This window comes from Lampris incognitus, chromosome 9 (assembly GCF_029633865.1).
Source record: "Lampris incognitus isolate fLamInc1 chromosome 9, fLamInc1.hap2, whole genome shotgun sequence".
Taxonomy (NCBI): Eukaryota; Metazoa; Chordata; class Actinopteri; order Lampriformes; family Lampridae; genus Lampris; species Lampris incognitus.
Window position 1 is genome coordinate 48,466,794 of NC_079219.1, and position 26,235 is coordinate 48,493,028.

The 26,235-nt window shown below is 44.9% G+C and overlaps 2 protein-coding genes across 4 annotated transcripts in view; one reads left to right on the plus strand and one right to left on the minus strand.

The window, feature by feature from the left end:
* Positions 1-327: 327 nt before the first annotated feature.
* dnase2 (deoxyribonuclease II, lysosomal) lies at positions 328-20,338 on the plus strand. Of its 2 annotated transcripts, none has more exons than XM_056285842.1 (7): positions 328-384; positions 847-944; positions 1,192-1,363; positions 4,936-5,038; positions 6,482-6,646; positions 17,344-17,562; positions 19,935-20,338. In XM_056285842.1, exons 2-7 carry the CDS (start codon positions 847-849, stop codon positions 20,327-20,329), a joined length of 1,152 nt encoding a protein of 383 aa, XP_056141817.1. In that variant the 5' UTR covers positions 328-384; the 3' UTR covers positions 20,330-20,338. The 2 variants fall into 2 exon arrangements, with proteins under 2 accessions (XP_056141817.1, XP_056141818.1); XM_056285843.1 differs by having other exon boundaries at positions 336-384; positions 847-981.
* A 3,317-nt stretch (positions 20,339-23,655) lies between these two features.
* rgl2 (ral guanine nucleotide dissociation stimulator-like 2) overlaps positions 23,656-26,235 on the minus strand; it is a 45,549-nt gene continuing 42,969 nt past the window's right edge. For both annotated transcript variants that reach the window (XM_056285841.1, XM_056285840.1), the window contains 3 exons: positions 24,791-25,015; positions 24,004-24,118; positions 23,656-23,853 (listed from right to left, as the gene is read on the minus strand). In XM_056285841.1, the coding sequence (XP_056141816.1) occupies positions 23,672-23,853; positions 24,004-24,118; positions 24,791-25,015 (522 nt within the window). In that variant the 3' untranslated portion in view covers positions 23,656-23,671. The remainder of the gene's footprint in view (positions 23,854-24,003; positions 24,119-24,790; positions 25,016-26,235) is intronic.

A 26,235-nucleotide genomic window follows, 5' to 3' on the forward strand; every position in this document is an offset into this window, starting at 1 on the left:
ATTACTAGACGACCCGCTCCACCTCCTGAGCCATGCCATCCCCAATAAGAGGTATGTGTTATATAATACAGTATAATATATATTATAGTATGCTATATCAGTATAATTTATCAGCATATTTTATTCTTCTGCTGCCGCAGCTGCTGCTGCTGCTGCAAAAAAAATCTGTCTAATACCCAAGTACCCTTTGGAAAAATAACGGTTTTCTATTCTATTCTATTCTATTCTATTCTATTCTATTCTATTCTATTCTATTCTATTCTATTCTATTATAATCCCACCCCTTTCCTACTACGTCATCAAACAATTGCTCCAAACCAGAAACGCGGATGTATCGGGGAGTTTCATTGGGACGGAGAAGAGGAGGACGCGCTTCTGTTAAAGGTGCGTGTTGTTAACTACAAATTAACGCGTTTTAATTAGCCGTACATGGAAACCAATTGCAGAGGCGGAATTATGTTCAAATCCTTGTTGAAATTTCAAAGCAGACACACTCGTCTGTTGGTTTACCTTTAGGTGCTAAGTACTGTCTCGATGCTGTACAGACAGTGGGGTATAATCATTAGTTATGGTGGTGTATAGTTATTTATAATAGTTATTTATAATAATTGTGTATAGTTATTTCTTCTGAACACCTTCATATGTACAGTTCCTATAATTTTGATTTATCAACAGACATCGCTGTAACTTCCGAAATATATATTGCATATATACTAGCCCTGCACTCCCAACGCGTATTTTCCCCCTAGTTCTCAATTTTATTTTTCATATAGGATTTGCAGCATTCCTCCATTAGTTTGAACGATATAATTTCTGATTCCTTTTTCGTCGCATTTCATCCAATAGATGTTTGCAGCCTTCATCCTGCTGTTCCTGTACCAGCCAGCAGAGGGAGCGCCCCCCCCTATAACCTGCTACAACGACCGAGGACAGGCTGTGGATTGGTGAATATTTCTATAATTACACATCCTAAGACAAAAGGTAATGATTTTCAAATGATTTTTTTTCATGGGTTATTTTCCTTGTTTGATTACAAGATGGTTTGGTGTAACCATCGATAAATGAGATAGTCCCTCGGTAAAGGCAACACATGCACTTCTCCAAGAAGATTACAAAAAATTAGAAACACTATTTTTCTAATTGCTCATACCCCCCCCCCCTACCCTTGGTCTCTCTCTTTATTACAATCAGGTTCTATCTTTACAAACTACCTAAACAACACCGACAAAAAGATCCTAAAAATGGACTGAAGTACTTGTTGATGGAAAGAGGGAGCGAAGGATGGACAGAGGGGAAAGTGACTGTGAACGACACAACAGGAGCGCTGGGGAACACAGCTGGACAGCTATATACACAGAAAAAGGTGGACATCTCTTTTTGCATCAGTTGAGGAGAGAGTACTGAAGGTTGTTACTGAATTAACAGTAGCGAATTGGCTTGTGTTGTCCTACATTTCCAGTAGGAACTCTTGTCTGGTAGTAATGATGGTATAATATGTAAAACTTTCAAGAAACACCATATGAGTTACCCTTTAAAGCAGTAGTAGGCAACTTTTTTGCTTTAACTTATCATTATGAAGTAAATGTTAATTGCACAGTATAATGGACATAGAATAAGGACACCATTGGCATTTAGGTTGGTTCCCTATAAGCCTCGCTTTCACTATACAATTCGGTCTGTCATTGGGTATAATCTCCCAGGAAAATGAAGGCTTGATTTATGGCACAAAGGAAGTGCGTCAACCATTGCACAACCAAAATAGGAAGAGGATAGTGCTTTTGTTTTCCCCAGTAGCTATCCCTAGTAGAGGAAATGGCAGACGGTCGAACAACTGAAGTGACAGTGGAAACTACCCAGCAAGAGAAAAAGAACCCTGTTGATGGAGGAGGCAAAGAAGGCGAAGAGGCAGAGTGATAGAAACAGAGGTAAAATAAGAGTGAAACTCGGACGGGCATTAATTTGATGGAGTGAGCTCCAGTGTTGTATCGAACTCTGTTTCCCTGTCGAGATCTGTTTCCCCCTAGCCAGATGAAAGCGTTAGCATGGAAACAGGTTAGCTATCCGTTACAATTAGGTTAACGCAATCGTTAAGTTGAAGTTAGGTTAAGGTTAATCAAGCGTCCTGGTTTTGTTTCGAACTCTGGCTGGGGGAAAAACAGTCTCAACAGGGAAACAGAATTCGATACAACACCCGCAACTTGAGAGGGTTCCAAACCAACATTGTGTTGGCATTCCCCCCCCCCCTCCGTGTTTCTCTCTAGTTGTATCCGGCCAATTGCCCCACTCTTCTGAGCCATCCCTATCGCTGCGCCACCCCCTCTGCCAATCTGGGGAGGGCTGCAGACTACCACATGCCTCCTCCAATACATGTTGAATCGCCAGCTGCTTCTTTTCACCTGACGTTGAGGAGTTTTGCCAGAGGGACATAGCACGTGGGAGGATCACGCTATTCCCCCCAGTTCCCCCTCCCCCCTGAAAAGGCACCCCGACCGACCAGAGGAGGCGCTAGTGTAGCGACCAGGACACATACCCACATCCGGCTTCCCACCCGCAGACATGGCCAATTGTGTCTGTAGGGATCCCCGACCAAACCGGAGGTAAATCAGGGATCCGAACCAGCAATCCCCATGTTGGTAAGCAATGGAATAGACCGCCACGCCACCTGGGATGCCTCTGTTAGCGTTCTTTCTACTGGATTAGTAACACAGCCTGTCTACCTATTAAAACTACCGGATGTTTTACTCTGCCTTTATTATTCCACTGAGATCAAGATTTCTTGTTCAAATTAGGATTCTCATGGTGTTTCTCACTTTGGACAGTTGCCAGGCTGCTAATAAGTGGAAAGCAATACAGTTGTCCTTGCTACAGTGGTACAAACAATAGAAAACACTTGGAAACATGGGGGGTTGAAAAGTTGTCCACCGCTGCTTTAATTTATGGCAGAAAGACATAGATTTAATTTCTCTCAACAACCAATACTTTGTAAATTCCCCAAACTGATGGAATCAACACATTGAGATCTGTGAATTACAGAAGACAGATCTCGTGGCAGCCGGCAGCCATACCAACATGTACCCTGGCTCTGCCAAATGACGGAAGCAGGTATGGGTTTGGCTAGTACTTGGATGGGAGACCTTCTGGGAAAACTGAGTTGGTCCTGGAAGTGGTGTTGGTGAGTCAGTAGGAGGGAGTCTTCCCTGTGGTCCTAATAAAAATGACAAATATCAAATCCCAATGCCCCAGTGCAGTGACGGGGACACTGTGCTGTAGGAGATGCCATCCTCTGGATGTAACTTTAAACCGAGGTCCGGACTCATTGGTCATTAAAGATCCCATGGCACTTATTGCAAAGAGTAGGGGGTTCCCCGGTGCACTGGCAAAATTCCCCACCTGGTTCTCTCCATCTGGCCACCTAATCATCCCCCCATGTATTTCGCGCAACGATTCCTCCCTCTCCACTTCAAGCTGATGTGTGGTGGGCATCCTGGTGCAAAATGGCTGCCATGCATCACCCAGGTGGGTGCTGCACATGGGTGGTGGTTGAAGTGTTACCCCCTTCAATGTGATGCGGCACTTTCGGTGTCTAGAAAAGTGCTATATACTATATAAATGTAAGGATTATATTATTATTATTATTATTGTTATTATTTATTGTGGCACTCACAAATACATTCTAGATACACACACACATATATATATATATATATATAGCATTTTTTTATATATACTATATACACACACACAAAGTATTTAAGCACATTTAGTGCAGTTCATATGGAGCATTACTGGAGTTAAGTAATATGTCTCACTTCCCCACTGCTTTACATGTGCTACAGTAACACCTCTAAATGTACAGACACATTTATACAGGAGAATTGAAACTGTACTGTTGCTGAATTTTGAGAAATGGTTCTGTTGGTCTGGTCGGCTGATCAGAAATGTGGAACTGGGAAAATTGGTGTGCCTGTTTTATTCACTCACAGTTCCACATTTCTTTTTCTCCAAAAAGTTCAATGCAGTATCTTTAAGACCATCCATCCATCCATCCATCCATTATTCAAACCGCTTATCCTGCTCTTAGGGTGGCGGGGATGCTGGAGCCTATCCCAGCAGTCATTGAGCGGTAGGTGGGGAGACACCCTGGACAGACCGCCAGGCCATCACAGGGCCCACACACACACATTCACACCTAGGGACAATTTATTACAGCCGATTCACCTGACCTACATGTCTTTGAAAACCCATGCAGACATGGGGAGAACATGCAAACTCCACACAGAGGACGACCCCCAAGGTTGGACTACCCCAGGGCTCGAACCCAGGACCTTCTTGCTGTGAGGCTTCCGCGTTAGCCACTGCGCTACCGTGCCGCCCTTTAATGACAAGCCCTTATTGGCTTGTCATTCATTTCAAACAAGTTGTTGTACATGACAAGTAGAAACAAAATTTGTTCCATTTGCATTTGCTGAAGCAGAGAGTGGGCGAGAAATACGGTTAGCCTTTTGGAAGACCTCACCCGTCTAAACGGTTGGCTGATGTAGCCCTCACCCATTATTATAGCTGATTACAGGATTCAAACACGCTGCAGGGCGTCCAACAAGAGACAGAGAGATGGTGTTGAAGTTCAGAACTTTATAGTCAATCTCTTCACCACATACCGTACTTCCACACACCCACTAGTAGTTTCCAAAGTGCAATAATGTGGTTCTGAAATAAAAATAATAAAGATCGTGGAATATCGTATGTACACCCAGCAATGCAATAGTACAATAATGCCTGGAAAAAAATATGCTACCTTGGATCATCGCTCCTTCTGCTTAACTTTTTTTGTGTGTATATTTTTTGTGTTAGTCCGTGTTTGTGTGTACACATGTGTGCACATGTCTGTATAGTTTTTAGTTTTGGCTGTCAGATAAAAGTGTGTCTTCTCATCAGAACCGGGAGGTGGCTTACATTTTGTACAATGACCAGAGGCCCGCCGGAGAGGTTGCTGACAGATGGATGTATGATGGTAGCAGCAAAGGGGGGCACACCAAAGGTAAGGCCAAAAATAATCGACGTGTACATACTCTTAACAGGTTACACGAGAATGAACCGAATACATACACATCTGATATATTCGGAATGACTCCGTTTCTTGTATTCATCTTGTATGTTGTGTATGTGTATTTCTATTCATTTATACACATTTTGCTCATTCTTTGTACATTTTTAAGTATTTCATCTGTTCTTATGTAAAGTATGTTCTATTTTGTGCAAAAATGTGTTTAAAATTAATTTGATTTAATCGACTTGACATTGAATTGTGTGGTGGAAATCTGAAAATAAGGAGCCTTGCAAGTGTAATAGATTAAATAGAAGTTTAATGAGCTTTCTGCAGAAAGGATCAGACACAGAATAGCTAAGCAGTCTGCAAGGTCTGATGATGAGGGGTCGGGAAGTGTATGCTTTATACGGGAGGTTGCAGGCAGCCAGCTGATAAGCAGGATGCCTGTACCTGGCCGTTCTTGGAGCAGGCTGGTTAGAGTCGGTTTGAATCATGGCAGATGGCATGTTACCTGGGTGCGTCAAGGACAGGTCAGTAACAAAAGATGTTTGTGCTGAGGATCCGTGGAGTCCAGAAGGCCAGATAGAGACATGGTGCCTGGGCGCAGTAGGCTAAAGGATACATTAGTATGAGGATACATTAGGCTAAAGGATAACTGGTAAGTTTCGGTCACATTTGACTCTTTAATTGCCACCACAGCACGGTGGCCCAGTGGTTACCATGGTCGCCTCACAGCAAGAAGGTCCTGGGTTCGAGTCCCAGGGTAGTCCAACCTTGGGGGTCGTCCCGGGTCGTCCTCTGTGTGGAGTTTGCATGTTCTCCCCGTGTCTGCGTGGGTTTTCAAAGACATGTAGGTCAGGTGAATCGGCTGTAATAAATTGTCCCTAGGTGTGTGTGTGTGTGTGCTCTGTGATGGCCTGCCGGCCTGTCCAGGGTGTCTTCCCGCCTGCCGCCCAGTGACTGCTGGGATAGGCTCCAGCATCCCGAGAGCAGGATAAAGGATGGATGGATGGATAATTGACTTGATTTAACTGATTGCCCCCCACAGCTCGGTTTTGCTCAATATTTAGATTCAGTATCAGTATGACTTATGAATTTATGCAAGACATTCGGACACACATGGTACACAACACAGCACAACAGAGCCTTATACGCAGGCCCACAGCATGGTGCAAGGTACACAATAGACATTAGATTATACATATCACCCTAGATTTATACATTTCCATTTAACTATCGTATAATTTCAAACGGTTGTAGCTTCAGAGGGAGGTTTACCCACCTTTTACCTCAGGTGTGGCTCATTTTATCACAGTGGATTCAACGCCACTGTTTTTTCAAGTGCATTTGCAGATTCACTGTACCTAAACTAAATGGTTATTGAATAGGTAGAATATAGACCCTTTCTGACCTTTTGGTGTCTTTTTCATCCAGGTGTTGTGCTCCTGGATAAGACCCAGGGCTTCTGGTTGGTCCATAGTACTCCTCATTTCCCCCCGGTGCAACAAGCAGGACAGTATTATTACCCCAGCAGCGGAGTGAACAACGGGCAAAACTTCCTCTGTGTCACTTACCCACTAGAGCGCTTTCAGACCATCGGTAAGACTGGAACGCTAACATGTCTTTTCATTTTCATAAACCCTTCGAATTGAAAACATCCAGGATCCTGAGGTCCATTTTCCACCTGGCATTACCATGTGTCTTGTGTAGGGATTGAATTGTGGTGTTTTAGCTGGACAACATCTACACCAGCGTTTCCCAACCCAGTCCTCAAGGAACCCCTATCCTGCAGATTTTCCTTGTAACCCTGCATAGGTAGCCCTGCTTGTACTTACTCAACCTCACAGTACTTAATTATGCAAGGTGTGCAACAGCTGACATAATTCATTGCTGATTGGTTGAATAACTACAAACATGTACCTATTCAGGGTTGCAAAGAAAATCTGCAGGATAGGGGTTTCTCGAGGACTGGGTTGGGAAACACTGATCTACACAATGACTTTAAAATGGATTTCCCGTGTGAGTGTTTATATCCGATTTCTCTTTCTTTCGGCAAAAAAAAAGACTCCTGTCACCGTCCTCTCTGACACATCCATGGGTGTCCTCATAATCAATGTTAAATGACCATCCTTGTCTGCCACCTGATGGGTCTGCATTTAAAGGTTTGCCTATATTTTATATGTAAATGTGTATGTATTGTAATGGGGGGGGGGGTCAGGAATTGAGGACCTAAATGCAGGGTATCGGGAACACCCAGAACATGACAGTGACCTGGTACAGATACGGTAATGTGGTGGTGCCATAGCACAGACGTGCAACGCTCTGACAACGAACAAACCAAACCAACTAAAAACACACAAAATCTTGATTGAATAATCAACAACAGCTTTGGGGCAAATGGGTAGCTGAGGAAAACTGGACAGGATTCAGGACTGGGATGGTGCTTTCAGAACAGGACAAGACATGAGACATAGAAACCAGGGCTGGAGTGGCCGGAACCGGGGTCAGCCATCCCAGATCATAGGTGTAGATCAGGGGTCAGGAACCTTTTTGACTGGGAGAGCCATAAAAGCCAAATATTTCTAAATATATTTCATTGAGAGCCATATAGTATTTTTAACGTATAATAAATTAAATATGTCTTACTTTTAATGCAACTTCTGGTGCTGCATGGTTTTGCTGATGGCCTTGTAGTCTGGTTCATACGTGGTGAGGTTGAGCTTCATGCAGGCGTTGAGGCTTCCATCAGTTAAACGTGAGCGTAGGTTGGTCTTAATGTTCCTCATATGCGAGAATGACTGCTCACATGCATATGTAGAGCCAAACATGGTCAATACGGCAATACTCACACGCTGCATTGTGTGGTATGTCACAGGAAGCTCGTTCCAAGTTTTAAGAATCAGCTGGTCTTCAGGTTGAAGATTTTTCATTTCTGTCCATTTGTGTTCCTTTGCCAGCTCTGCTCGCTGTCGCACAAGACTTTCCAACTCTCCATTAAGTGACTTGAACTTACTCATCCACATGTCTGATGTCTTCAGGTCAGCAGCTTCCAGCTCAAAGTCTCCGATAGAGACCCCGGGGATGCATGTCAGGTCGATTTTGTCCACTGCACACTCATGTGGATGCGTGATGAACTTGAAAAGACCAGTGCGCGCACGAAATTCTCCAAAACGTGCTTTGAATGACTGCAGGAGATTGGACGTAAAGCCAGCTAGCTGCTGGAGATCCAGATGTTGAGTGGAGTCACTTGCTAAGCATGCATCTCTAAATTGTTGCAGTCTTTCAAAGTGCAGAAGACGACCTGTTTCAATGTCCCTGAGAAAGACTTCCAGCTTACTTTCAAATGCAAACACTGCTTGTTGAAGGGATGAGATTGTATTTCCAATACCTTGCATTTTCACATTGAGCTGGTTCAGATGGCCAGTTATGTCCACGAGATAGTGAAACTGCAGGAGCCAGTCAGTGTTGTCTAGCTCAGGATGCTTGACGCCTTTCATTTCAAGAAAAGTCCGGATTTCACTCAGGCAAGCTGCAAAACGGCTGAGCACCTTCCCCCTTGACAACCAACGCACGTTGCTGTGTAAAAGCAGACCGGGATAATGATTCCCAACTTCTTCTAACAGAGCTTTAAACTGGCGATCATTTAAAGCTCGGGCAACAATAAAGTTGACCACTCGAATGACCAGAGACATCACCTCACCAAGCTCCTGGCCACACGTCTGAGCGCAAAGCGCCTCCTGGTGCAGGATGCAATGAAAACTTAGGATGGCTCTCTTTTCATGTTCACGGAGAAGCGCTACAAATCCTTTGTTCTTCCCCAACATACAGGGTGCACCATCAGTACAGACAGAAATAAGTTTATCCATCGGTAGTTTTTTTTCTTTAGCAAACTCCATGAAAGACGTGAATAAATCCTCTCCTCTTGTTGTCCCTGTCATTGGCAAAACAGCCAAGCTTTCCTCACGCAGTGTGTCACCTGCAGCATACCTGGCAATTATACTGCACTGAGATAGATGGCTAACGTCTGTTGACTCATCTAACGCGAGAGAAAAGTATGTCCCGGCGTTTATGTCCTTAATTTGTGTTTCCTCGACTTGATTTGCCATCATGATGCTACGATCGTGCACAGTTCTTGCTGACAGGGGCATGTCTTTTATTCGTTTGATTATCTTGTCTTTATTTGGGAAGTCATCAAACAGTTCATTGGCCACATCAAGCATGAATGTTTTGGCATACTCACCATCTGTGAATGACTTTCCATTCCTTACTATTGCCAAAGTAGCCGCAAAGCTAGCGGAATTCCCGTCACCTTGCTTGGTCCACACACGTACTTGCTGCTGACTCGTCTGCACTCTCCGCTGTAGCTCCTCGCGTGCCCTTTTCCTGCTGGCCCCCGCTGGATATTTCGATGCAAATGAAGCATGGTGCGTATCGAAGTGCCGCTTTATATTTGACCGTTTCATCGATGCAATTTTATCATTGCATATTAGACATACCGCAGATCCTGCTCTCTCCACAAATGCAAATTCCTCTGTCCACGCAGCCTGGAATGCACGGTAATCATCGTCTTTTTTTCTTTTCGCCATCTTTTCCGTTACAAGGGTTGAAGCGGATAAACTAGTTGGCTATCTGATAAAATTGATTTCTTCACCTTTACAATGACCCGGACATGCTCGCGAGCCATTGGTTCCCGACCCGACCCACGGGTGACCCGTGACCCGTGAAATTTATCTTCAAAACTAATTTCTGTTTACTTTAAAATGACACAGTATTATTAAGAAATATCACAAGTATTTTAAAATCAGTTCCAAACTGATTTTTTTTTTATTTTAATTTTTTTCAACTCAAAATTGTCTGGGAGCCATATGCCGTCACCAGAAGAGCCATATATGGCTCGCGAGCCATAGGTTCCCGACCGCTGGTGTAGATGGTTTGGCTGATGGGAATATCTTTGGGTTGTCATGGCAATTTTGCAAACAATGTCGGTGAGAATAAGAAGCCAATTCCACAGCAGTCTGCTTTTTCATAAAGCTTTATTCAACGACACATATGCATATGGGCTCAACCCCTCGGAGGAACCTTTGTCTTCAGTTCCCTTTTATATTTGCATGAGTCGTACACAAATATGGTGTGAGCAGAGAAGTTCAGGGTGAGGTGAGGCGTCGTCCTTGACTAGCTTCCCTGCTTTGCGTCTAACAGCTGTTGTCTCGGACTATCTGTTCTCAACAAGAGCTGGTTTCTACTTGGCATTGATGTCACAGAAGCACAGTGGAAATTTACTGCTATCGTTGCATTAGCGGAAATGGAAAATCACCACGCTTTATCAAGAATCATCAGATTTGCCCGTACAGTCCCCCCTTTGATAATTTATTGATCACAAAACAAAATATTAAAATCGATGTGTACAAATCACAATTAATACGTAATGTAAATTGAAAGTGCAGTTGCTGTGGGTGGAAACCCTAAATATATTAAGTAGCAAGTGGGTACACATAGGTGAGAAGATAAAGTGATAAAAAGATTGTCTGTTCAGTGGGAGGCTGGATGTGGATGTACTTCAGCTCAGGTGAGGCGACCCCACCTGGCCATCAGCCCTAACTGCTGATGTGGTGAGTCCCAAATTGCTGTGGCACATCCTCTTCGCATGTAGTTGCAAATCCTCTTCATTTCTCCTTCTGGCAGTATGACGGTTCACTCCTTTTCATCTGTTGAGATGTCAACGTGCAGTAGCCCTCTGGGTTGACCTGGTGCTTTCCTGACAGGAAATGTAGGAGTTCCACATGTAAAGCGGGACATGGCACAATTATTCCTGCCTCTGGTTTATGCCCTTGACTGCCTCCTTTCTCAGTGGGTGCTGAGATTTGTCTTGCACTTCATTTAATGTCAGAGTGGAATTAAATAATTGCCACGACACGCACCCACAGATGCCAAGGGGCCAAACACACCCATGAATAGTATATAAATGTTTTACCCCTTGTTCAGCATCATGTTTAAATTCGGATATCTCAGCATCCTTGCTAGTAATATATGCACAGCATTCAGTGGAGGTCACCTTCCATACACCATCCTGTGAGGCTAACAGAGGATCCAACGCCATCCTATTTTCAGTTGCTACACGTACAACATCATCTAAGTGTCTCGCCATGGCCGTGACGGCGGCTGTAGGGATGTTCATGTGACGTTCCTACACAGTAGTGAGTGACTTGATCTCATCCTTGGCTGCATAGTATATACCATACGAGGGAATCAATGTGCCAAATGTGTGCTGAGCAGTGGATAAGGCATGTTTAGCTTTGTGATGGAGGGATGATCATTCTGATGCAGATGCCTGTCTCATTAAGGGCACTAAGAGTAACACTGACTGTGGGTTTCTCTCGGGAAACGGTTATACTAGACCTGACCACCACAAATCAGATAGACCTTTTCAGGCAGTACGGGCTGCTTACTAAATGTTATCTTGACTGTCCTATTACAGCAAGTGGTGTCTGCTTTGATTTCATAACTGGGGTCCTGTACACACAAAGAAACATCAGGCAGGGCATGCACACGCAGAGTCGGCCAAGTAAATGAACAGTTGCGAGGCGATGACTTAGTAGAAAATATAGGCCTAGAGCAAATATACAGTAAACCCTAAAACCGCCAACGGTATTTACAAAGTCCATGGGGCTGAATACACCCCGGCTACAATACCATAGGTATGTTCTGGTTCAGTCATAGGCTTACATTCTATACCGTTACTGCAGTTAGCAGGCACAGCCAGAAACTCTACACGATATCGAAGCATTGCATTTATTGTTGTTTCAAATTTAGATGCCTTCCGCAGTACCACGTGGTTCAACTCACGCAGCCTGTAAACTTTATTGAACTCAGACAAGGCAAATAAGATTATATCCACCTCACTGTTGGGTAGATCATAACGAATAAGCCCTGAGACATAACAGACTGAGGGGGTGTCAAATAGGTCAATACTGAATACTCTAAAGTCTGCTGTAGATAATGGTGCTGGAACTACCATAGCTGATTGAGATGATGAAGGTAATTGCTGACAAATCCACCAATTAGTAGAGTTACAAGAGGTTGGCCATTCTTTCATCGTAGTTATAACCAGATTTCTCCTAAGCATCCATACACGCATAAAGTTTTAAGTTTCCTTTATTAATCCCCTTGGGGATTAAAAGTAAGCAAGATTAAAAGTAAGCAAGCATTCATATATGAATTGCCCTCGCACCATCTACTGGTGCTTTCCTGACAGGAAAAATAGGAGTTTGGCAGGTGTGTGTGTGTGTGTGTGTGGGTGGGGGGGCCCTGTGATGACCTGGCGGCTGTCTAGGTTGTCTCCCCGTCTGCCACCCAATGACTGCTGGCATAAGCTCCAGCATCCCCGTGACCCTGAGAGCAGGATAAGCGGTTTGGATGGATGGATAGATGGATAGACATGGTGAATCAGGATATGGCACAATTATTCCTGCCTCTTGTAATGCATTGAAGGCTGGCTTTATGCCCTTGACCGCCTCCTTCCTCAGTGGGTACTGAGATTGTTTTTGGTCTATAGTCTTGATTTCGGCGTTACTACCAGAGGCGGTACATTTTTCATTAAGCCGGCGTCGTTCTTGTGTTTTGCCCACAGAGTTTCAGGTCTAGCTGACAGATCTGAACTCGATAGCGGGGCTGTCACATAATGGTTTTGCTCTCTTTTGACTCACTTTTGCTCACTTATGTCAAGATGCACATTTCTTTTCCCAGTAATTGTCGATTTTAATGGACGACAAGAAGCTCCCAATTTATCACTGTACTGCACAGTCTCATCTCCCCATTTCTTAGGTTTCTAATCATATGCATCATTGCACCTGGTCACCCACAACCTCACATCCTTCCACCCTGTTTCTTTTGGTTTCAACAGCAACACATGTGGGTCTGTGGATGTCAGGTGAAACTGCTTCTGCTCTGGCCTCAAGTTGACTGACATTGCACAGTAATGATCACTGCAGAACAGATGTGAGCCATGTAATAGATCACAGCCCTGCCCTGCCTAAACCACTTTTCCTCAGAAACTTTCCCTGGTCCTGGTTTGTACCTATACTAGGATGTACAGTGCAATTCTTCTTTATCCGTCTAGTTTAAGCAAATCTGGTTTCTTTCTTGAGCGAGCTTTACAAGATAGTCTGAAATACTTCACGGGTCTGTAGAATTCAGATCCCATGAGCATCAATACATAGTTGAGCTGTGCTGAGCCACAGCCAACACCTTGTAATGCAACATCCTCCTTTCTCAAAATAGTCAGAACTCTCTCTACATGCTGCAACAATGCCAAAGGTGCACATCAGATCCCTTCCCATTCAACTCCCTGGACATTTATTCAACACAACAAACCGATTTCTGTTTTTTGTTTTCTGAAACAGCATCAACCACTGTCACTGGTATAGAAACCCCTTTAGGCACCGCTGCACCCCAGCTCCAATCACATTTCTTCAGCTATATTTCAGTTCTCCTGGCCAGTCGCCAGTTTTTATTACAGAATACATTGCTCCTGAGTCTACCAAAAATGACACCCTAGCTTGTTTTATCTGGAGCATAATTAATGGCAGAGTGTCTGTATCCGATATCCGTGGTAGCTGCATATATTTCTGTCATATTATAGTGTGTGTGTGTGTGTGTGTGTGTGTGTGTGTGTGTGTGTGTGTGTGTGTGTGTGTGTGTGTGTGTGTGTGTGTGTGTGTGTGTGTGTGTGTGTGTGTGTGTGTGAGTGTTTTCTGACTTACCAGTGTCGATCGCAATCTCCCCACCTGGTCAGTCAAAGCCCTGGCACTTTCGTGCCCAGTGGCTTGTTTCTCCACAAATAAAACAGGGTTTTTCTTTCTTGTTTCTGGGTGGTCCGCGTCCCTGTCCTCTGTGCCCCCTGCCCCCGCGCGAGCCTCCTCTCCCTCCCCCCCTTCCTCGCACTGCTTGGAGCTGCGCCAGTCGCAGCTTCTCCATCACTTCTGTGTTCTTTCTCTTCTTCTTTTCCTCTTTCTCTTCTTCCACCTTTTCACCATGTTTAGCATAATCTATTACAGTCCGCAATCTGCAGATGTTAAGCTCAATATAGCGAACACGAACATACCGCTGGACCCTGGACTTCAGCCCTCGAAGGAATTGGGTTTTTAGCAGCTGCTCATACGGAGTGTCGACTGCCCCTCCTACAGCCTGCCCCACTGGTAGCACCGTGCCAGAGTTGTGTGCAAAACATTCCTCTAATCTTTTCTTGTATTGCAGGACAGTCTCCCCATCTTTTTGTGTGCAGTCAGTTATTTCGTTCCAGTCGATTCTTGGTTTGAACTTAGCTCTCAATCTTCCCGTTAGAGCTTCAACTGCCGTACTGTGTGGCTGGCCATGTCCCCAGTCATATCTCTGGTCTCCAGCAGGCCAGTTCTCTTGTACTAGTCCCCAGTCGAGCCCCAGGCGGTATCTGATCAGTCTTTCCACTTCTCTCAAGGTGGGTTTGTATTGTTCGATAAGGCTGGTCAGTTCTTGGCAAAATCTTTCTCCCCCTTGGACACTGGGGTGTTCGATGCCCTCCATGACATGCTTGATATCATCACAGGTCCAGGCTCTGTACACCAACACTACAGGCTGGTTATTTGCATTTTGATTTCCCTGCGGGTCATAAGCAGGGTTTGGTACTTCAGGAGACTTAGGGAGATAAAGATCTTCCTCGGTGGGGTTTTGGTCAGGGACACCGGTAAATAGGTTGGTGAATGGTGAGGGTAGAGGTATAGTCTGGTGTGTGTGTCCGGTTCTTGTGCGTGCTGGTGGCTGGAGCGCAGATGGGTTGGTTGGGGTCGGGGAGGACGTGGAGGCTGCGGGACGTACAGCTGAGTACGGAGGAGGGGGAGCAGGTACCCCCCCTTACCTGCTGTTGATTGTGTGCGGTGACCTGAGCTGGTGGGGGTCTGCGACCTGGCACTGTTAAGTCTGGTTCGCATGTGGGATCCCCCTCTGGACACCGAGGACAGAGTTTATTTTGCGATAGAGTTTCTATCTGACTTTCTGAATTTCCCTCATCATTTTGATCCTTTTTCTGCCATCTTTCGTCATTTCTCTGTGTATTTCTAATCTTTTTAATCTCTTCCTCTGCCACCATTTTCACCCATGGAAGAAAAGCGTTCCAACCACATTTTCTCTCTTTTTTCCGCCTCTATCACTTTCCTTTACCAACCTTTGTTTGAGCTGTTCTAATTGTCTGTTGCTGAAACTGCCATTCTGGGGAAATCCAAATTTGTGCCAAAAAGGTAAATATCTTCTCCGTACCCCTCACACATTTTCCACGCGCATCCCTCATATGATGATATTTCATCCACTTTACTTGTACAGGTACCCATTTTGTCTCGACCCACACACCAGTTCTTCTCTTCTCTTAGGCCTTTCCCACGTCCCGATTTATCTGCCCTGCAAGATAAACAACAGGTCTGTTCAAATGCGGGAAACTGTTTTTGACACAACTGCTGTCTCACCCTCAGTTTTTGGATCCAGTATTGATCTCTTAGTCACTCTCAAAGAAGAGTTTCTCCCCCTCTCTTCTCTCCCAGGATTGCTTACATTCCTTGGGGGGTGGGTAGAAGGTGGAGTCACACCAGGCGCTCCGGGACTATGCACTTTACGTGATCCTGCCAAGAAAAGTGAAAAAGGATCAAGTTTAGGATCCTGGACAGAGCCCCTAAATTGTCGTGGCAATTTTGCTCACAACATCGGTGGGAATAAGAGTCCAGTTCTGCAGCAGTCTGCCTTTTCATAAAGCTTTATTCAATATGCATGAGGGCTCGACCCCTCGGAGGAATCTTTGTCTTCAGTTCACTTTTATACTTGGCATTATGGCAGTATTTGGGTTAGGGGTTATGAATTATATAAATCCTTGATAGCCATGCTGACAGTTTGAGTACTGGCAGACCAAGTTTTCGTTTTCTCATCATTTGATTCTGTTTGCGTCCTTTTAATCTCTGACCATGTATCAGCTCTACTGTGTTCACGTTACTTGGATGGATGCATGGGGCTCATGTGTTGCGGTTCGAAGGTGGTGCCATAAAGCGTCTTCTTCTGTGTGAGCTAGTGAAGGCCTGTGACTGACTGTTGGTTAACGGCAGAGGAGTGTGTGGGAAACCCACTCAAGTGTCACAAGGTGTGAAGGAACGGTCCTGGAGGGTTACGAGCTGTAAGATAAGCATGAGGGGAGATCTGACCTATGAACTCTTGGAGTAAGTTCTGTTATCCATTAGGATGACAGCCCAGCAATGAAGATGAGCTACTTCTTCCAACCAGGATTAGGGAGAAACTCTGGATACACACACCGTTGTGAGTGTAACTCAGACTTGTTTACAATAAGCATGCCCCAGTAGTTTGTGCTGCAAGGTATGAAGGGAGTGGGCTCTGAGATCAGGGCATACTTACAGTAAAAATACTGCAAGAGATTTTTGTTTCACTCCTCATTTAATGTCAGAGTGGAATTAAATAATTGCCACGGCAATTCTTAAAGTATCTTCGTAGCATCAGATTAACAAGAGGAGTGGACAAAATCACTGGTAAGGGTTGCAGATCACGGTTCGGGTTCAGGTTTAGGGTGAGTTTAAGGTAAACACATCAAGTGTGATTCAAAGAGGATCTCTGACTTGCATAAATCAGGACGAGCATATAAAATGTCACTGTTGTGTGAGTAAATGTTGTAAGACGGCAAACAACTTTTTTAAACATTAAATCATGAGCCATTCCAGATTCATCTCAGTCGGACATGAGATTCGTCATCAGTTGCCGTCTTAACATTGTCTCTCAACATACCAAACAGATGTCATTACCATGTCAATAGACAGCCATCTTATCTCCCCCTGCAGACATGGCGGTTGATGCCGTTACCATGGTAACACCCGGGGTCATTTAATGAGGAGGAAGTGTGTCACTGTGGAGATATTGGCTGTGAACAAAGCCCCGGGGTGTTTGCTCTGCAGGGGTGTTGAGATTGGTGTCATCGTGTCGAGGTGACACGTGGTGGTCCTTGCTGTGGCCTGATGTAAACCATTGTATCTCCCCTTTTCTGCTGCTCGGACTTAGGCGACAAACCAGATGAGGAGTCAGCACTCAATTGTGGTGTAAAACAGGATTTTCAAAGGAATATGAATAACCGGGTTCCTTGGTGCTCTATGTTAACATTGTATTGCTGGCGCAAGACTCAATACCAGGGTACCAGAGTGCTTGTAGACATACTGACTGAGACATATTCTGAACAGGTATTGTGGATGTTATTACAAGCTCTGGTGTGCTTTGTATTTCAGGAGAGCAGCTGCAGATCAACCAGCCTGATGTGTATGATTGTGATGTCCCGCAGGCCTTGGCGGCCGTGGTGCCGGCCTTGGCTGCAGTCTGCGCAAAACACAGACTGCATGCACACACGTTTCCCCACTTCCGACCGCTCTCCAACCGCAGTGTGACTCTGAGCTCGCTGCACGGCACCGACTTCATCAGCTTTGCTAAAGGAGCATCTTTCAACAACGGTAAGACGTAGGAGGAAGTGGAGTTTAATGATGCTGATGAAGGCCCTGGGCTGAAATGTTTGTCTCTTTTCTCTCCCTGCCTGAATTATTAATATTTGTAAGAATATCCCATGAATGTGGACCTTCAACTCACTCCCCCTGGAGGGAAAGTAGAGGGAAAAGGTCTGATTAAATACACTGAAAAAACGTTTTTTTTAAATATAGATAATTTTATTGTGTCAAGTGGTTGCACGAAAAAGATTTATCTAAATCCATCCATTTTCCAAGCCGCTTATCCTAATCAGGGTCGCAGGGTGCTGGAGCCTATCCCAGCAGTCCCTGGGTGGCAGGTGGGGAGACACCATGGACAGGCCGCCAGTCCATCACAGGGCCGACACACACACACACCTAGGGACAATTTAGTATGGCTGATTCACCTGACCTACATGTCTTTGGACTGTGGGAGGAAACCCACGCAGACACGGGGAGAACATGCACACTCCACACAGAGGAAATCCATCTAAATCCATTTATACATACATTTTTTATCCGCATTCAGATAAATCTATTTAGTGTAGCCACACATGACACATTATGACACAATAAGGTTAATTAAAAAGCTCAAATCAACGCTCAAGCCTATTTTTTTTCAGTGTATGATTTGTCTTTTTTCTAACAAAAGTTCTTGTTTCGTCCTCACAAATATCCTCACACAAGCTGTTTTGCTGCGAAGACTTTAATGCATGATAAAAGAGCCTGTGCAGTATGATGGATGTGTACAAGACAAACTATTGGTGTAGCGCTTCAGAAAGTGCAGTTACACACCGTTACAGGGCTTTGGAAAAAGCCTTTCGTCCAGGCATTTCATATCTCTAGATAATGCTGCATCACTTAATGTCTATGTACAGTAAACACACAACGGATGGAAATTGATGATTGAACATAGTAGTGCTGAGCGATTAGTGGTGTTTTGTGTTTAATTGTTGGCAATAAATGTTGATTTTGACTCTAATTTTATTTATTTTGACTGTAATTGGTGTAATTGTTTATTTCACTTTTGATTTTTTTTAGACACCTCCCCCAATTGTATCTGGCCAATTACCCCACTCTTTAAAGCCGTCCTGGTCACTGCTCCACCCCCTCTGCTGATCTGGGGAGGGCTGCAGACTACCACATGCCTCCTCCGATACATGTGGAGTCACCAGTCGCTTCTTTTCACCTGACTGTGAGGAGTTTCACCAGGGGGGATGTAGCACATGGAAAACTCACGTTATCCCCCCTGAACAGGCGCCCCAATCCACCAGAGGAGGCGCTAGTGCAGCGACCAGGACACACACCCACATCCGGCTTTCCTCCCGCAGACACGGCCAATTGTGTCTGTAGAGACGCCCGACCAAGCTGGAGGTAACACGGGGATTCGAACCGACGATCCCTGTGTTGGTAGGCAACGGAATAGACCGCTACGCTACCTGGACGCCCCTTCACTTTTGAAACTTAAGTTTCCAGCAGGTTTGACGCTGCAGAGATAAAACACTGCCTGTTGTTTTCTTTTTGACCATTCAGCTCAGAAAAAAAACGAGGGGACATCTGAGTAGTGTAACGGTCTATTCCATTGCCTACCAACTTGGGGATTGCTGGTTCAAATCCCCGTATTACCTCTGGCTTGGTCAGGCATCCCTACAGACACAATTGGCCATGTCTGCTTTTGGGAAGCCGGATGTGGGTATGTGTCCTTGTCACCGCACTAGCACCTCCTCTGGTTGGTCGGGGCGCCTGTTCTGGTGGGAGGGGGAACTGGGGGGAACAGCGTGATCCTCCCACGCACTATGTCCCCCTGGTGAAACTCCTCACTGTCAGGTGAAAAGAAGCGACTGGAGACTCCACATGTTTCGGAGGAGGCATGTGGTAGTCTGCAGCCCTCCCCGGATCAGCAGAGGGGGTGGAGCAGTGACCGGGGCAGCTCAGAAGAGTGGGGTAATTGGCCAAGTACAATTGGGGAGAAAAATGTGGGGGATGAATGCAAACACAGACCAGTAATAAATCATAAAGAAAAAAAAACAAACAAAACAAAATCCGAAGCCATTTTGGGAAAAATGGAAATAAGAGTTTCTTTTTTGGTTTTGGTTTTCTCATTAATGAGATGACCCACTTAAAAACATAGTTCGTACCAGCAACAACAATGATCCGATTTTTGATCCTGCTGCTTTGACGCAGGGTTGATAACTGAATGAAATGGATGATGTGCAGACATAAACACAGAAACTTTTAAACATGGACATTAACCGAAATTTCTGTCAGTCACTCAGCACTAAAACAATAAAAACATACGATGTGAGTAATCATATTGTCTTAATCTCATCTGTGTCACCCCCCCCCTTCCCCCGCTCCATCAGACTTGTACCACTCCTGGGTGGCGCCCACACTCCAGTCCAATCTGCTAGTCCAGTTCTGGTTGCGCTCCACAGGCGTTCTCCCTTCTAACTGCTCGCTGGGCTGGAGAGTCCTCAACATCAAGCTCATCTCGCCGGGGCAGAGCTTCGCCTTCAATTCCAGCCAGGATCACTCCAAGTGGGCTGTGAGCACCAAAGCTGCCGGGTCCCGGTCCGGAGGTGCTGATGGGGGTTGGGTTTGCGTGGGGGACATCAACAGGAACCGGGCAGAGGAAAGGCGAGGAGGAGGTACGGTGTGTTTGCTGGACGCCGTGGTGTGGAAGGCGTACCGGGCGGCGGCGCTGGAGTGTGAGATGTGTAGAGGGGGAACAAGAAAGTGTGACGACGACGATCACTAAATCTGAATCAATGGTTGCTACTGGATTATAAACCAGCCGGCCTGTGTGGTTCAGCAGGTCAAATATTCAAATACTTGAGCAAGCTTGAAAAATATTTTATGGTTGTTTTTCTAAAGGAAGAGTTGGGCTACTGAGCAGTGTTATAAATTGTTCTATTAAGCCAAAGCACTTTTTTTGCAAAGCCTTTGGCTGTTACTTTACAAACTTGGACAGATTCTCATTCTAGTGAAGTCAACTAAACTGTACAATTTGTGGATAAAGTTGTATAAATTGCAATTGGTAATGTATGAAGTGTACGAGAATTGCTATGATGGGGTTTAAAACTATGAGGGAAGTGAAATTTACTGCACGGTGCAACGTTCAGCACATACACTGACACTGGGATTCAGTTTCCACTGAAGGCTCTGACACGGGGGCTTTTTGTTTTGGGAACGTTTGTATATTTTGTTGATTGGCGGGTATGAAATGTGTGTATGAACAATCTGAGAGTGCTTTAAAAAAATAAACAAAGAAACCCCCCCCCCCAAAAAGGCATCTTGATGTCTACATATGGGTCTTTATAATTGCATCTTTTTCATAATGCATGGATTCTTTCCAACATTTCAAAATGGTGGTTTTCGGTATCTGGGTGGCGTGGCGGTTTATCACATTGCTTAACAACACGGGAATCGCTGGTTCAAATCCCCGTATTACGTTTGGCTTTGTCGGGCGTCCCTACAGACACAATTGGCCATGTCTGCGAGTGGGAAGCCGGATGTGGGTATGTGTCCTGGTCGCTGCACTAGCGCCTCCTCTGGACGGTCGGGGCGTCTGTTCGAGGGGAGAGGGGGAACTGGGGGGAATAGCGTGATCCTCCCACGCGCTACGTCCCCCTGGTGAAACTCCTCACTGTCAGGTGAAAAGAAGCGGCTGGTGACTCCACATGTATGGGAGGAGGCATGTGGTAGTCTGCAGCCCTCCCCGGATCAGCAGAGGGGGTGGAGCAGTGACCGGGACGGCTCGGAAGAGTGGGGTAATTGGCTGGATGCAATTGGGGAGGAAAGAAGGGGGAAAAAATGGTGGTTTTCCTGCCATGATGATAATTTTCTTTTGGCGATCTTGCATTTGAATAAAGAGTTGAGGTGGTGTTTGACCAAAGAATATCATTCTTTCATAGCTGGTCTTTCACCCTCATCTGTGGGAAAAATGAGAACTGTTAAATGTCAAAATTAGCTTGAACGTTTATATAGAAACCTTCCATTGCAGCTGGAAGTAGTTGTTTAACAGGTGTCTTGTTTGTTTTGAGTCAGCAGTCAACAGCGGTGAGTTTCATGTAAAAGTAAATTTATTATATCACAAAAATAGGACGTATGCAGTGCATAAATAGCTTTGACATGAGACGATACAGTGCTGTGGATGACTGTACTTCCTCCACTGCACATCCACGTGTCCTGTGTACATTCCTGTATGACCATGGGGGAGATGAGCCACCCTGCAGAGAAAGGCACTAAAACAATCAGTAGCGTAGCGTGGGCTAGCGCACTTCATTTCCAGTGGCCCACAGTCCTCTCCCTGGCCCTGCAGCAGCCGGGCCTCCGCTCTCAATGAGCCTCACCAGCACCAAGTCAGCAGGCTGAGGACCAGAGGTCACCACGGTTCTGACCCGCTTCTTCAAAATCATCCTCTAAGTATGGTGTGCAATGTGCATAGAGGTCAAAAGTTGACAAACTACACTGACGTGAAACTGACAATGAGGCTTTGGACTGCATGTAACGAGGAAGTTGTAAGAAGTACATAAAGCTATTGTTTGGAGTAAAGCCCTTAACTGATAAAGCTTCATGAAGACTGATATTGAACTTAAATAGGTACCACCATTTAAGAAACCTACAGTCAGCTCAGCTTATCGTGTGTTGTGTTGCAATGTTGCAGAATCAGATTGCAGAAAAGGAAAATGCTACAACTTATTTTTGTTCCTTTCAACTTTGTTCTCAAATTCTGGAATATTTTGCCGTTACGTCCTTGTGCTTTTTGGAATTAAGTGTCACTTTTCTATTTTTTATGGCGTTGTTGACTTGCATGTTATTAACTTGCATGCCACCGGCATAGCTTTAGATGTACTGCTCACTGAACCTTCGGCCAACGCACATCCCTTACATATGTGTCGTACGTGACAATGAAGATTCTGATCCTCACCTTTCATCGAACAAAGACAGCATGTTCCTTTCTTTGATAGGCACACAGCAACAGTGGTCCCAGCTTTCCTTAGTGTTTTTTATCTTAATAATTTTAGTTAATGGATTCGTTCTGCTTTGCCACAGAAAGTGTGGTATGACACAATTGAATAGATTAAAGAAGTTGCAAGCTTTAAAAGTGCTGTAAAATATATCTGAATTTCTGCTGGAATGATGATGTGCTTGTATCGATGCATTTTTTCAAATAATCGTGCATATCTCGGACATGTCCTGACCAGCTTCTTTTTTTTTTCCTGGAAATTACCACATAACAATGAATTACTTATTTTACAATTCAGAGGCAATGACCTAAAGATCACTGCCAGTGTAAACACATTCCTGACATCATACAGACATAGAAATATATATAAATATTTGCAAACTTATCCATTTTTTTATACAGCCCATTAGATAAACTCCAGTGTTTTGCTACAATAACGTACAGCTCTCTCTGCTCCTCCATATCATTATCAAGCATGATGCAAGCTGGATGCTGGGTGTTAGTATGACATCTTGTTGCCTTTTAGTTTGGTGAAGCAAATGCAATTTAGTGTGTTTTGGCCACAATCCTGCTTTATGGAGTTGATGACTTGTTGCTGAAAAATGCATTTCGACAAACTAAATGTACTTGTTAGATTTTTGAAAATTCACTGAGGGCTGTGGCACCTTACAGAAAGGGAATTCCTGGTTGCCCTGACTAGTCTTACCCAGTTGAGTTGAAATGGAAATGATGGATGTGCATAAACAAGAACGACCTGACGGGAATCTTACGAGCCAGCACCAAATGCCCAGTTTAAGGCTTCCATTGCTCTTCTTCATGTTGTTTTGCAGCATGTTCCTCTCAGCAGGAAAAGAGGAGAAATTTGCATTCCTCTTTAGCAACAGATGCCTCTGGTGTGCACAACGGGTTTCTGAAACGTCTTACAAAGACTCCAATATGGAGTGCATTGAGACACTTGGGAAATTTATTTGTCCTTGCAGAAAAATGGGTATGAGTTTTCCTTTGGATGGAAGGGGTCATTCAAGGCCACATTTACATCGGAGATTGCCTCATTTGCGGTCGGGAGGAGCCACAAGTAAACGCCAGTCAGTACAGAGGACAGCCAGAGGGGAGTTTGGAGAAATTTCGACATCAAAATAGAGTTCTAACCAGTCGCCTCCCTTTGGCTTTGATTCGGGGAAAAGTGGCACTCGTCTCCGTGCTAACTGGATGTGAACTTGGTAGCATGTTGCCGCCTTTCCTCCTTAATAGGAAGTCAACACTAGATGACGTCATAGCATAGAAGACGTTTCCCGTGGTGGGGATGACCAACTCTGTGGTGACATAAACAATACATCATCATCATGAGTTCACAGCTGTTCAATACTTCTATATGATCACTAATGTTTGCAACAGATTTGTATTTTAGAATCTGTGTTTTTGAGATATTGATCTGACGGCAACAACATGAATGACGTCCTTACCTTTTCCTTCAGGCAACAGCTGGATCAGTTCGTATCTGGATGCCTCTTTGGGGTCCTGGTTGTGCTTTTCTAAGGCAGAGCTGACAACAGTAGGTGTTTTGTCATTACTGGTGACCTGAGGGAACCAAGAAAGATAACAAGAACGATAACAAGAACATTAGACAGCTCATCTCACGCCAGTGATATCCTGAGTGCATCGTATCCTTGGGGTAAGAAGTCTGTAACCACTATGGGATGCTCACAGATAAAGGTACAAGTTTTTTTTTGTTTACCCCCCCCTTTTTTTTTCTCCCCAATTGCATCTGGCCAATCACCCCACTCTTCTGAGCCGTCCCGGTTGCTGCTCCACCCCCTCTGCCGATCCGGGGAGGGCTGCAGACTACCACATGCCTCCTCCGATACGTGTGGAGTTGCCAGCCGCTTCTTTTCACCAGGGGGACGTAGCACATGAGAGGATCACACTATTCCCCCAGTTCCCCCTCCCCCCTAAACAGGCCCGACCGACCGACCAGAGGAGGCGCTAGCGCAGTGACCAGGACACATACCCACATCCGGCTTCCCACCCGCAGACACGGCCAATTTTGTCTGTAGGGCTGCCCGACCAAGCTGGAGGGAACATGAGGTTCCAACCGGCAATCCCTGTGTTGGTAGGCAACGGAATAGACCGCTACGCCACCCAGACGCCCTCAAAGGTACAAGTTTTCAGTACAGCATATACTTTGAGACAAGAGTACTTGAAATTCTTCGGACCCCCTGTAAAATGGAGTTGGACTTATGGGCTCAGTACCAGTATACTCCGGTACAAGTTTCCATCTTGCAAGTCCATCCGTATCCTGACGATGCGCATGTCCGGCGCCGAGCTCTGGCTGTTATGGGTCGGGTTGTTGCCGCAGGAGACTGATCGACGATGCGATTTGATGGGAGTGGACGTGGTCAACGTGGTGGGGATGGAGTCATTGGTTGGAGGGGAGACGTCAACATCCAAACAGGAGACGGAGGGGGATTTCATATGCTGCAACAACATCAATATTCAATAACAACATTGAGAGTGACAAGCAGAGACATGGTTGCGTTCTAATATGATAAGGACGTAAGTATGCAAGGCTCTGCCACTGATTGAAGCACAGGAAAAATGGGGTTAACCCAAACCCTAATGCTAACATTATTCTGATTGTATAAATGATATGACAGCCTAGAGACATCATGTCAGATGTTGAGCTGAGAACATCTCCCATTTGCAAAAATCATATGATGCTTTGGACCAAGACCTCTTTATGTTTAACAATTCAACTAAAGTTTAAACTGTCCTGATGTGGAAAACACAACCCATCTGCCTCATCTAGCATTTTAAAACAAACATTTGAAGGGAAACAATCACGATCAGCGTTTTTCCACAGTGTGTGTTGTAGGGGTAACACTCCATTAGCAGCCGTAATACTGAGAAGTCGTTTGTGGGTCTCTGAAATGTAAAATGCGAAATTGTGTCAGTTGGTTAAATCACTGGCGAATGATCCGTGGATGTGAAAAATACAACCCTTACTTCCTTGTTTGTCGATATCTTCGACAGACTATGTTGAGAAAGACTACATTGTCTAAGAAAACGTGAATAACAACGCTACATATAGTTGTTGCAGTAAATGCCACTGAATAAAGAATAAAGACAGCGATTCACGGATTATCTTTTCTGTAAAATTTTGGTGGGGTTCAAATTTTTATTTTTTTTTGGTGGCGCACTGGTTAGCACTGTCGCCCCACAGCAAGAAGGTCCTGAGTTCGAACCCCGGAGTTGTCCAGCCTTAGGGGTCATTTCAGGTCGTCCTCTATGTGGAGTTTTGCATGTTCTCCCTGTGTCTGCGATGAGTTTTCTCTGGGTGCTCCGGTTTCCCCCACCATCAAAAAGACATGCATGTTAGGGTTAATACTCCTGTCTGTGCCCCTGACCGAGGCACGGCAAGATGACCTGGAGTTGGTCCCCGGGCGCTGCACAGAGGCTGCCTACTGCTCCTAGCAACACAGCTAGGATGGGTTAAATGCAGAGTGTAATTTCCCCTCAGGGATCAATAAAGTATACCAAAATCAAAAGAAAAAAAAATCTTCTGTAATATTTTGGTGGTGATTTAGAGACACACAGAAGACCGCTCAGTATTGTGCCTGCTAATGCAGTGTTATCCCCACAGCATAGGATAGAGATAATCTTGAAAACCATGACTGTTTCCCTTTATGCATAAGTAT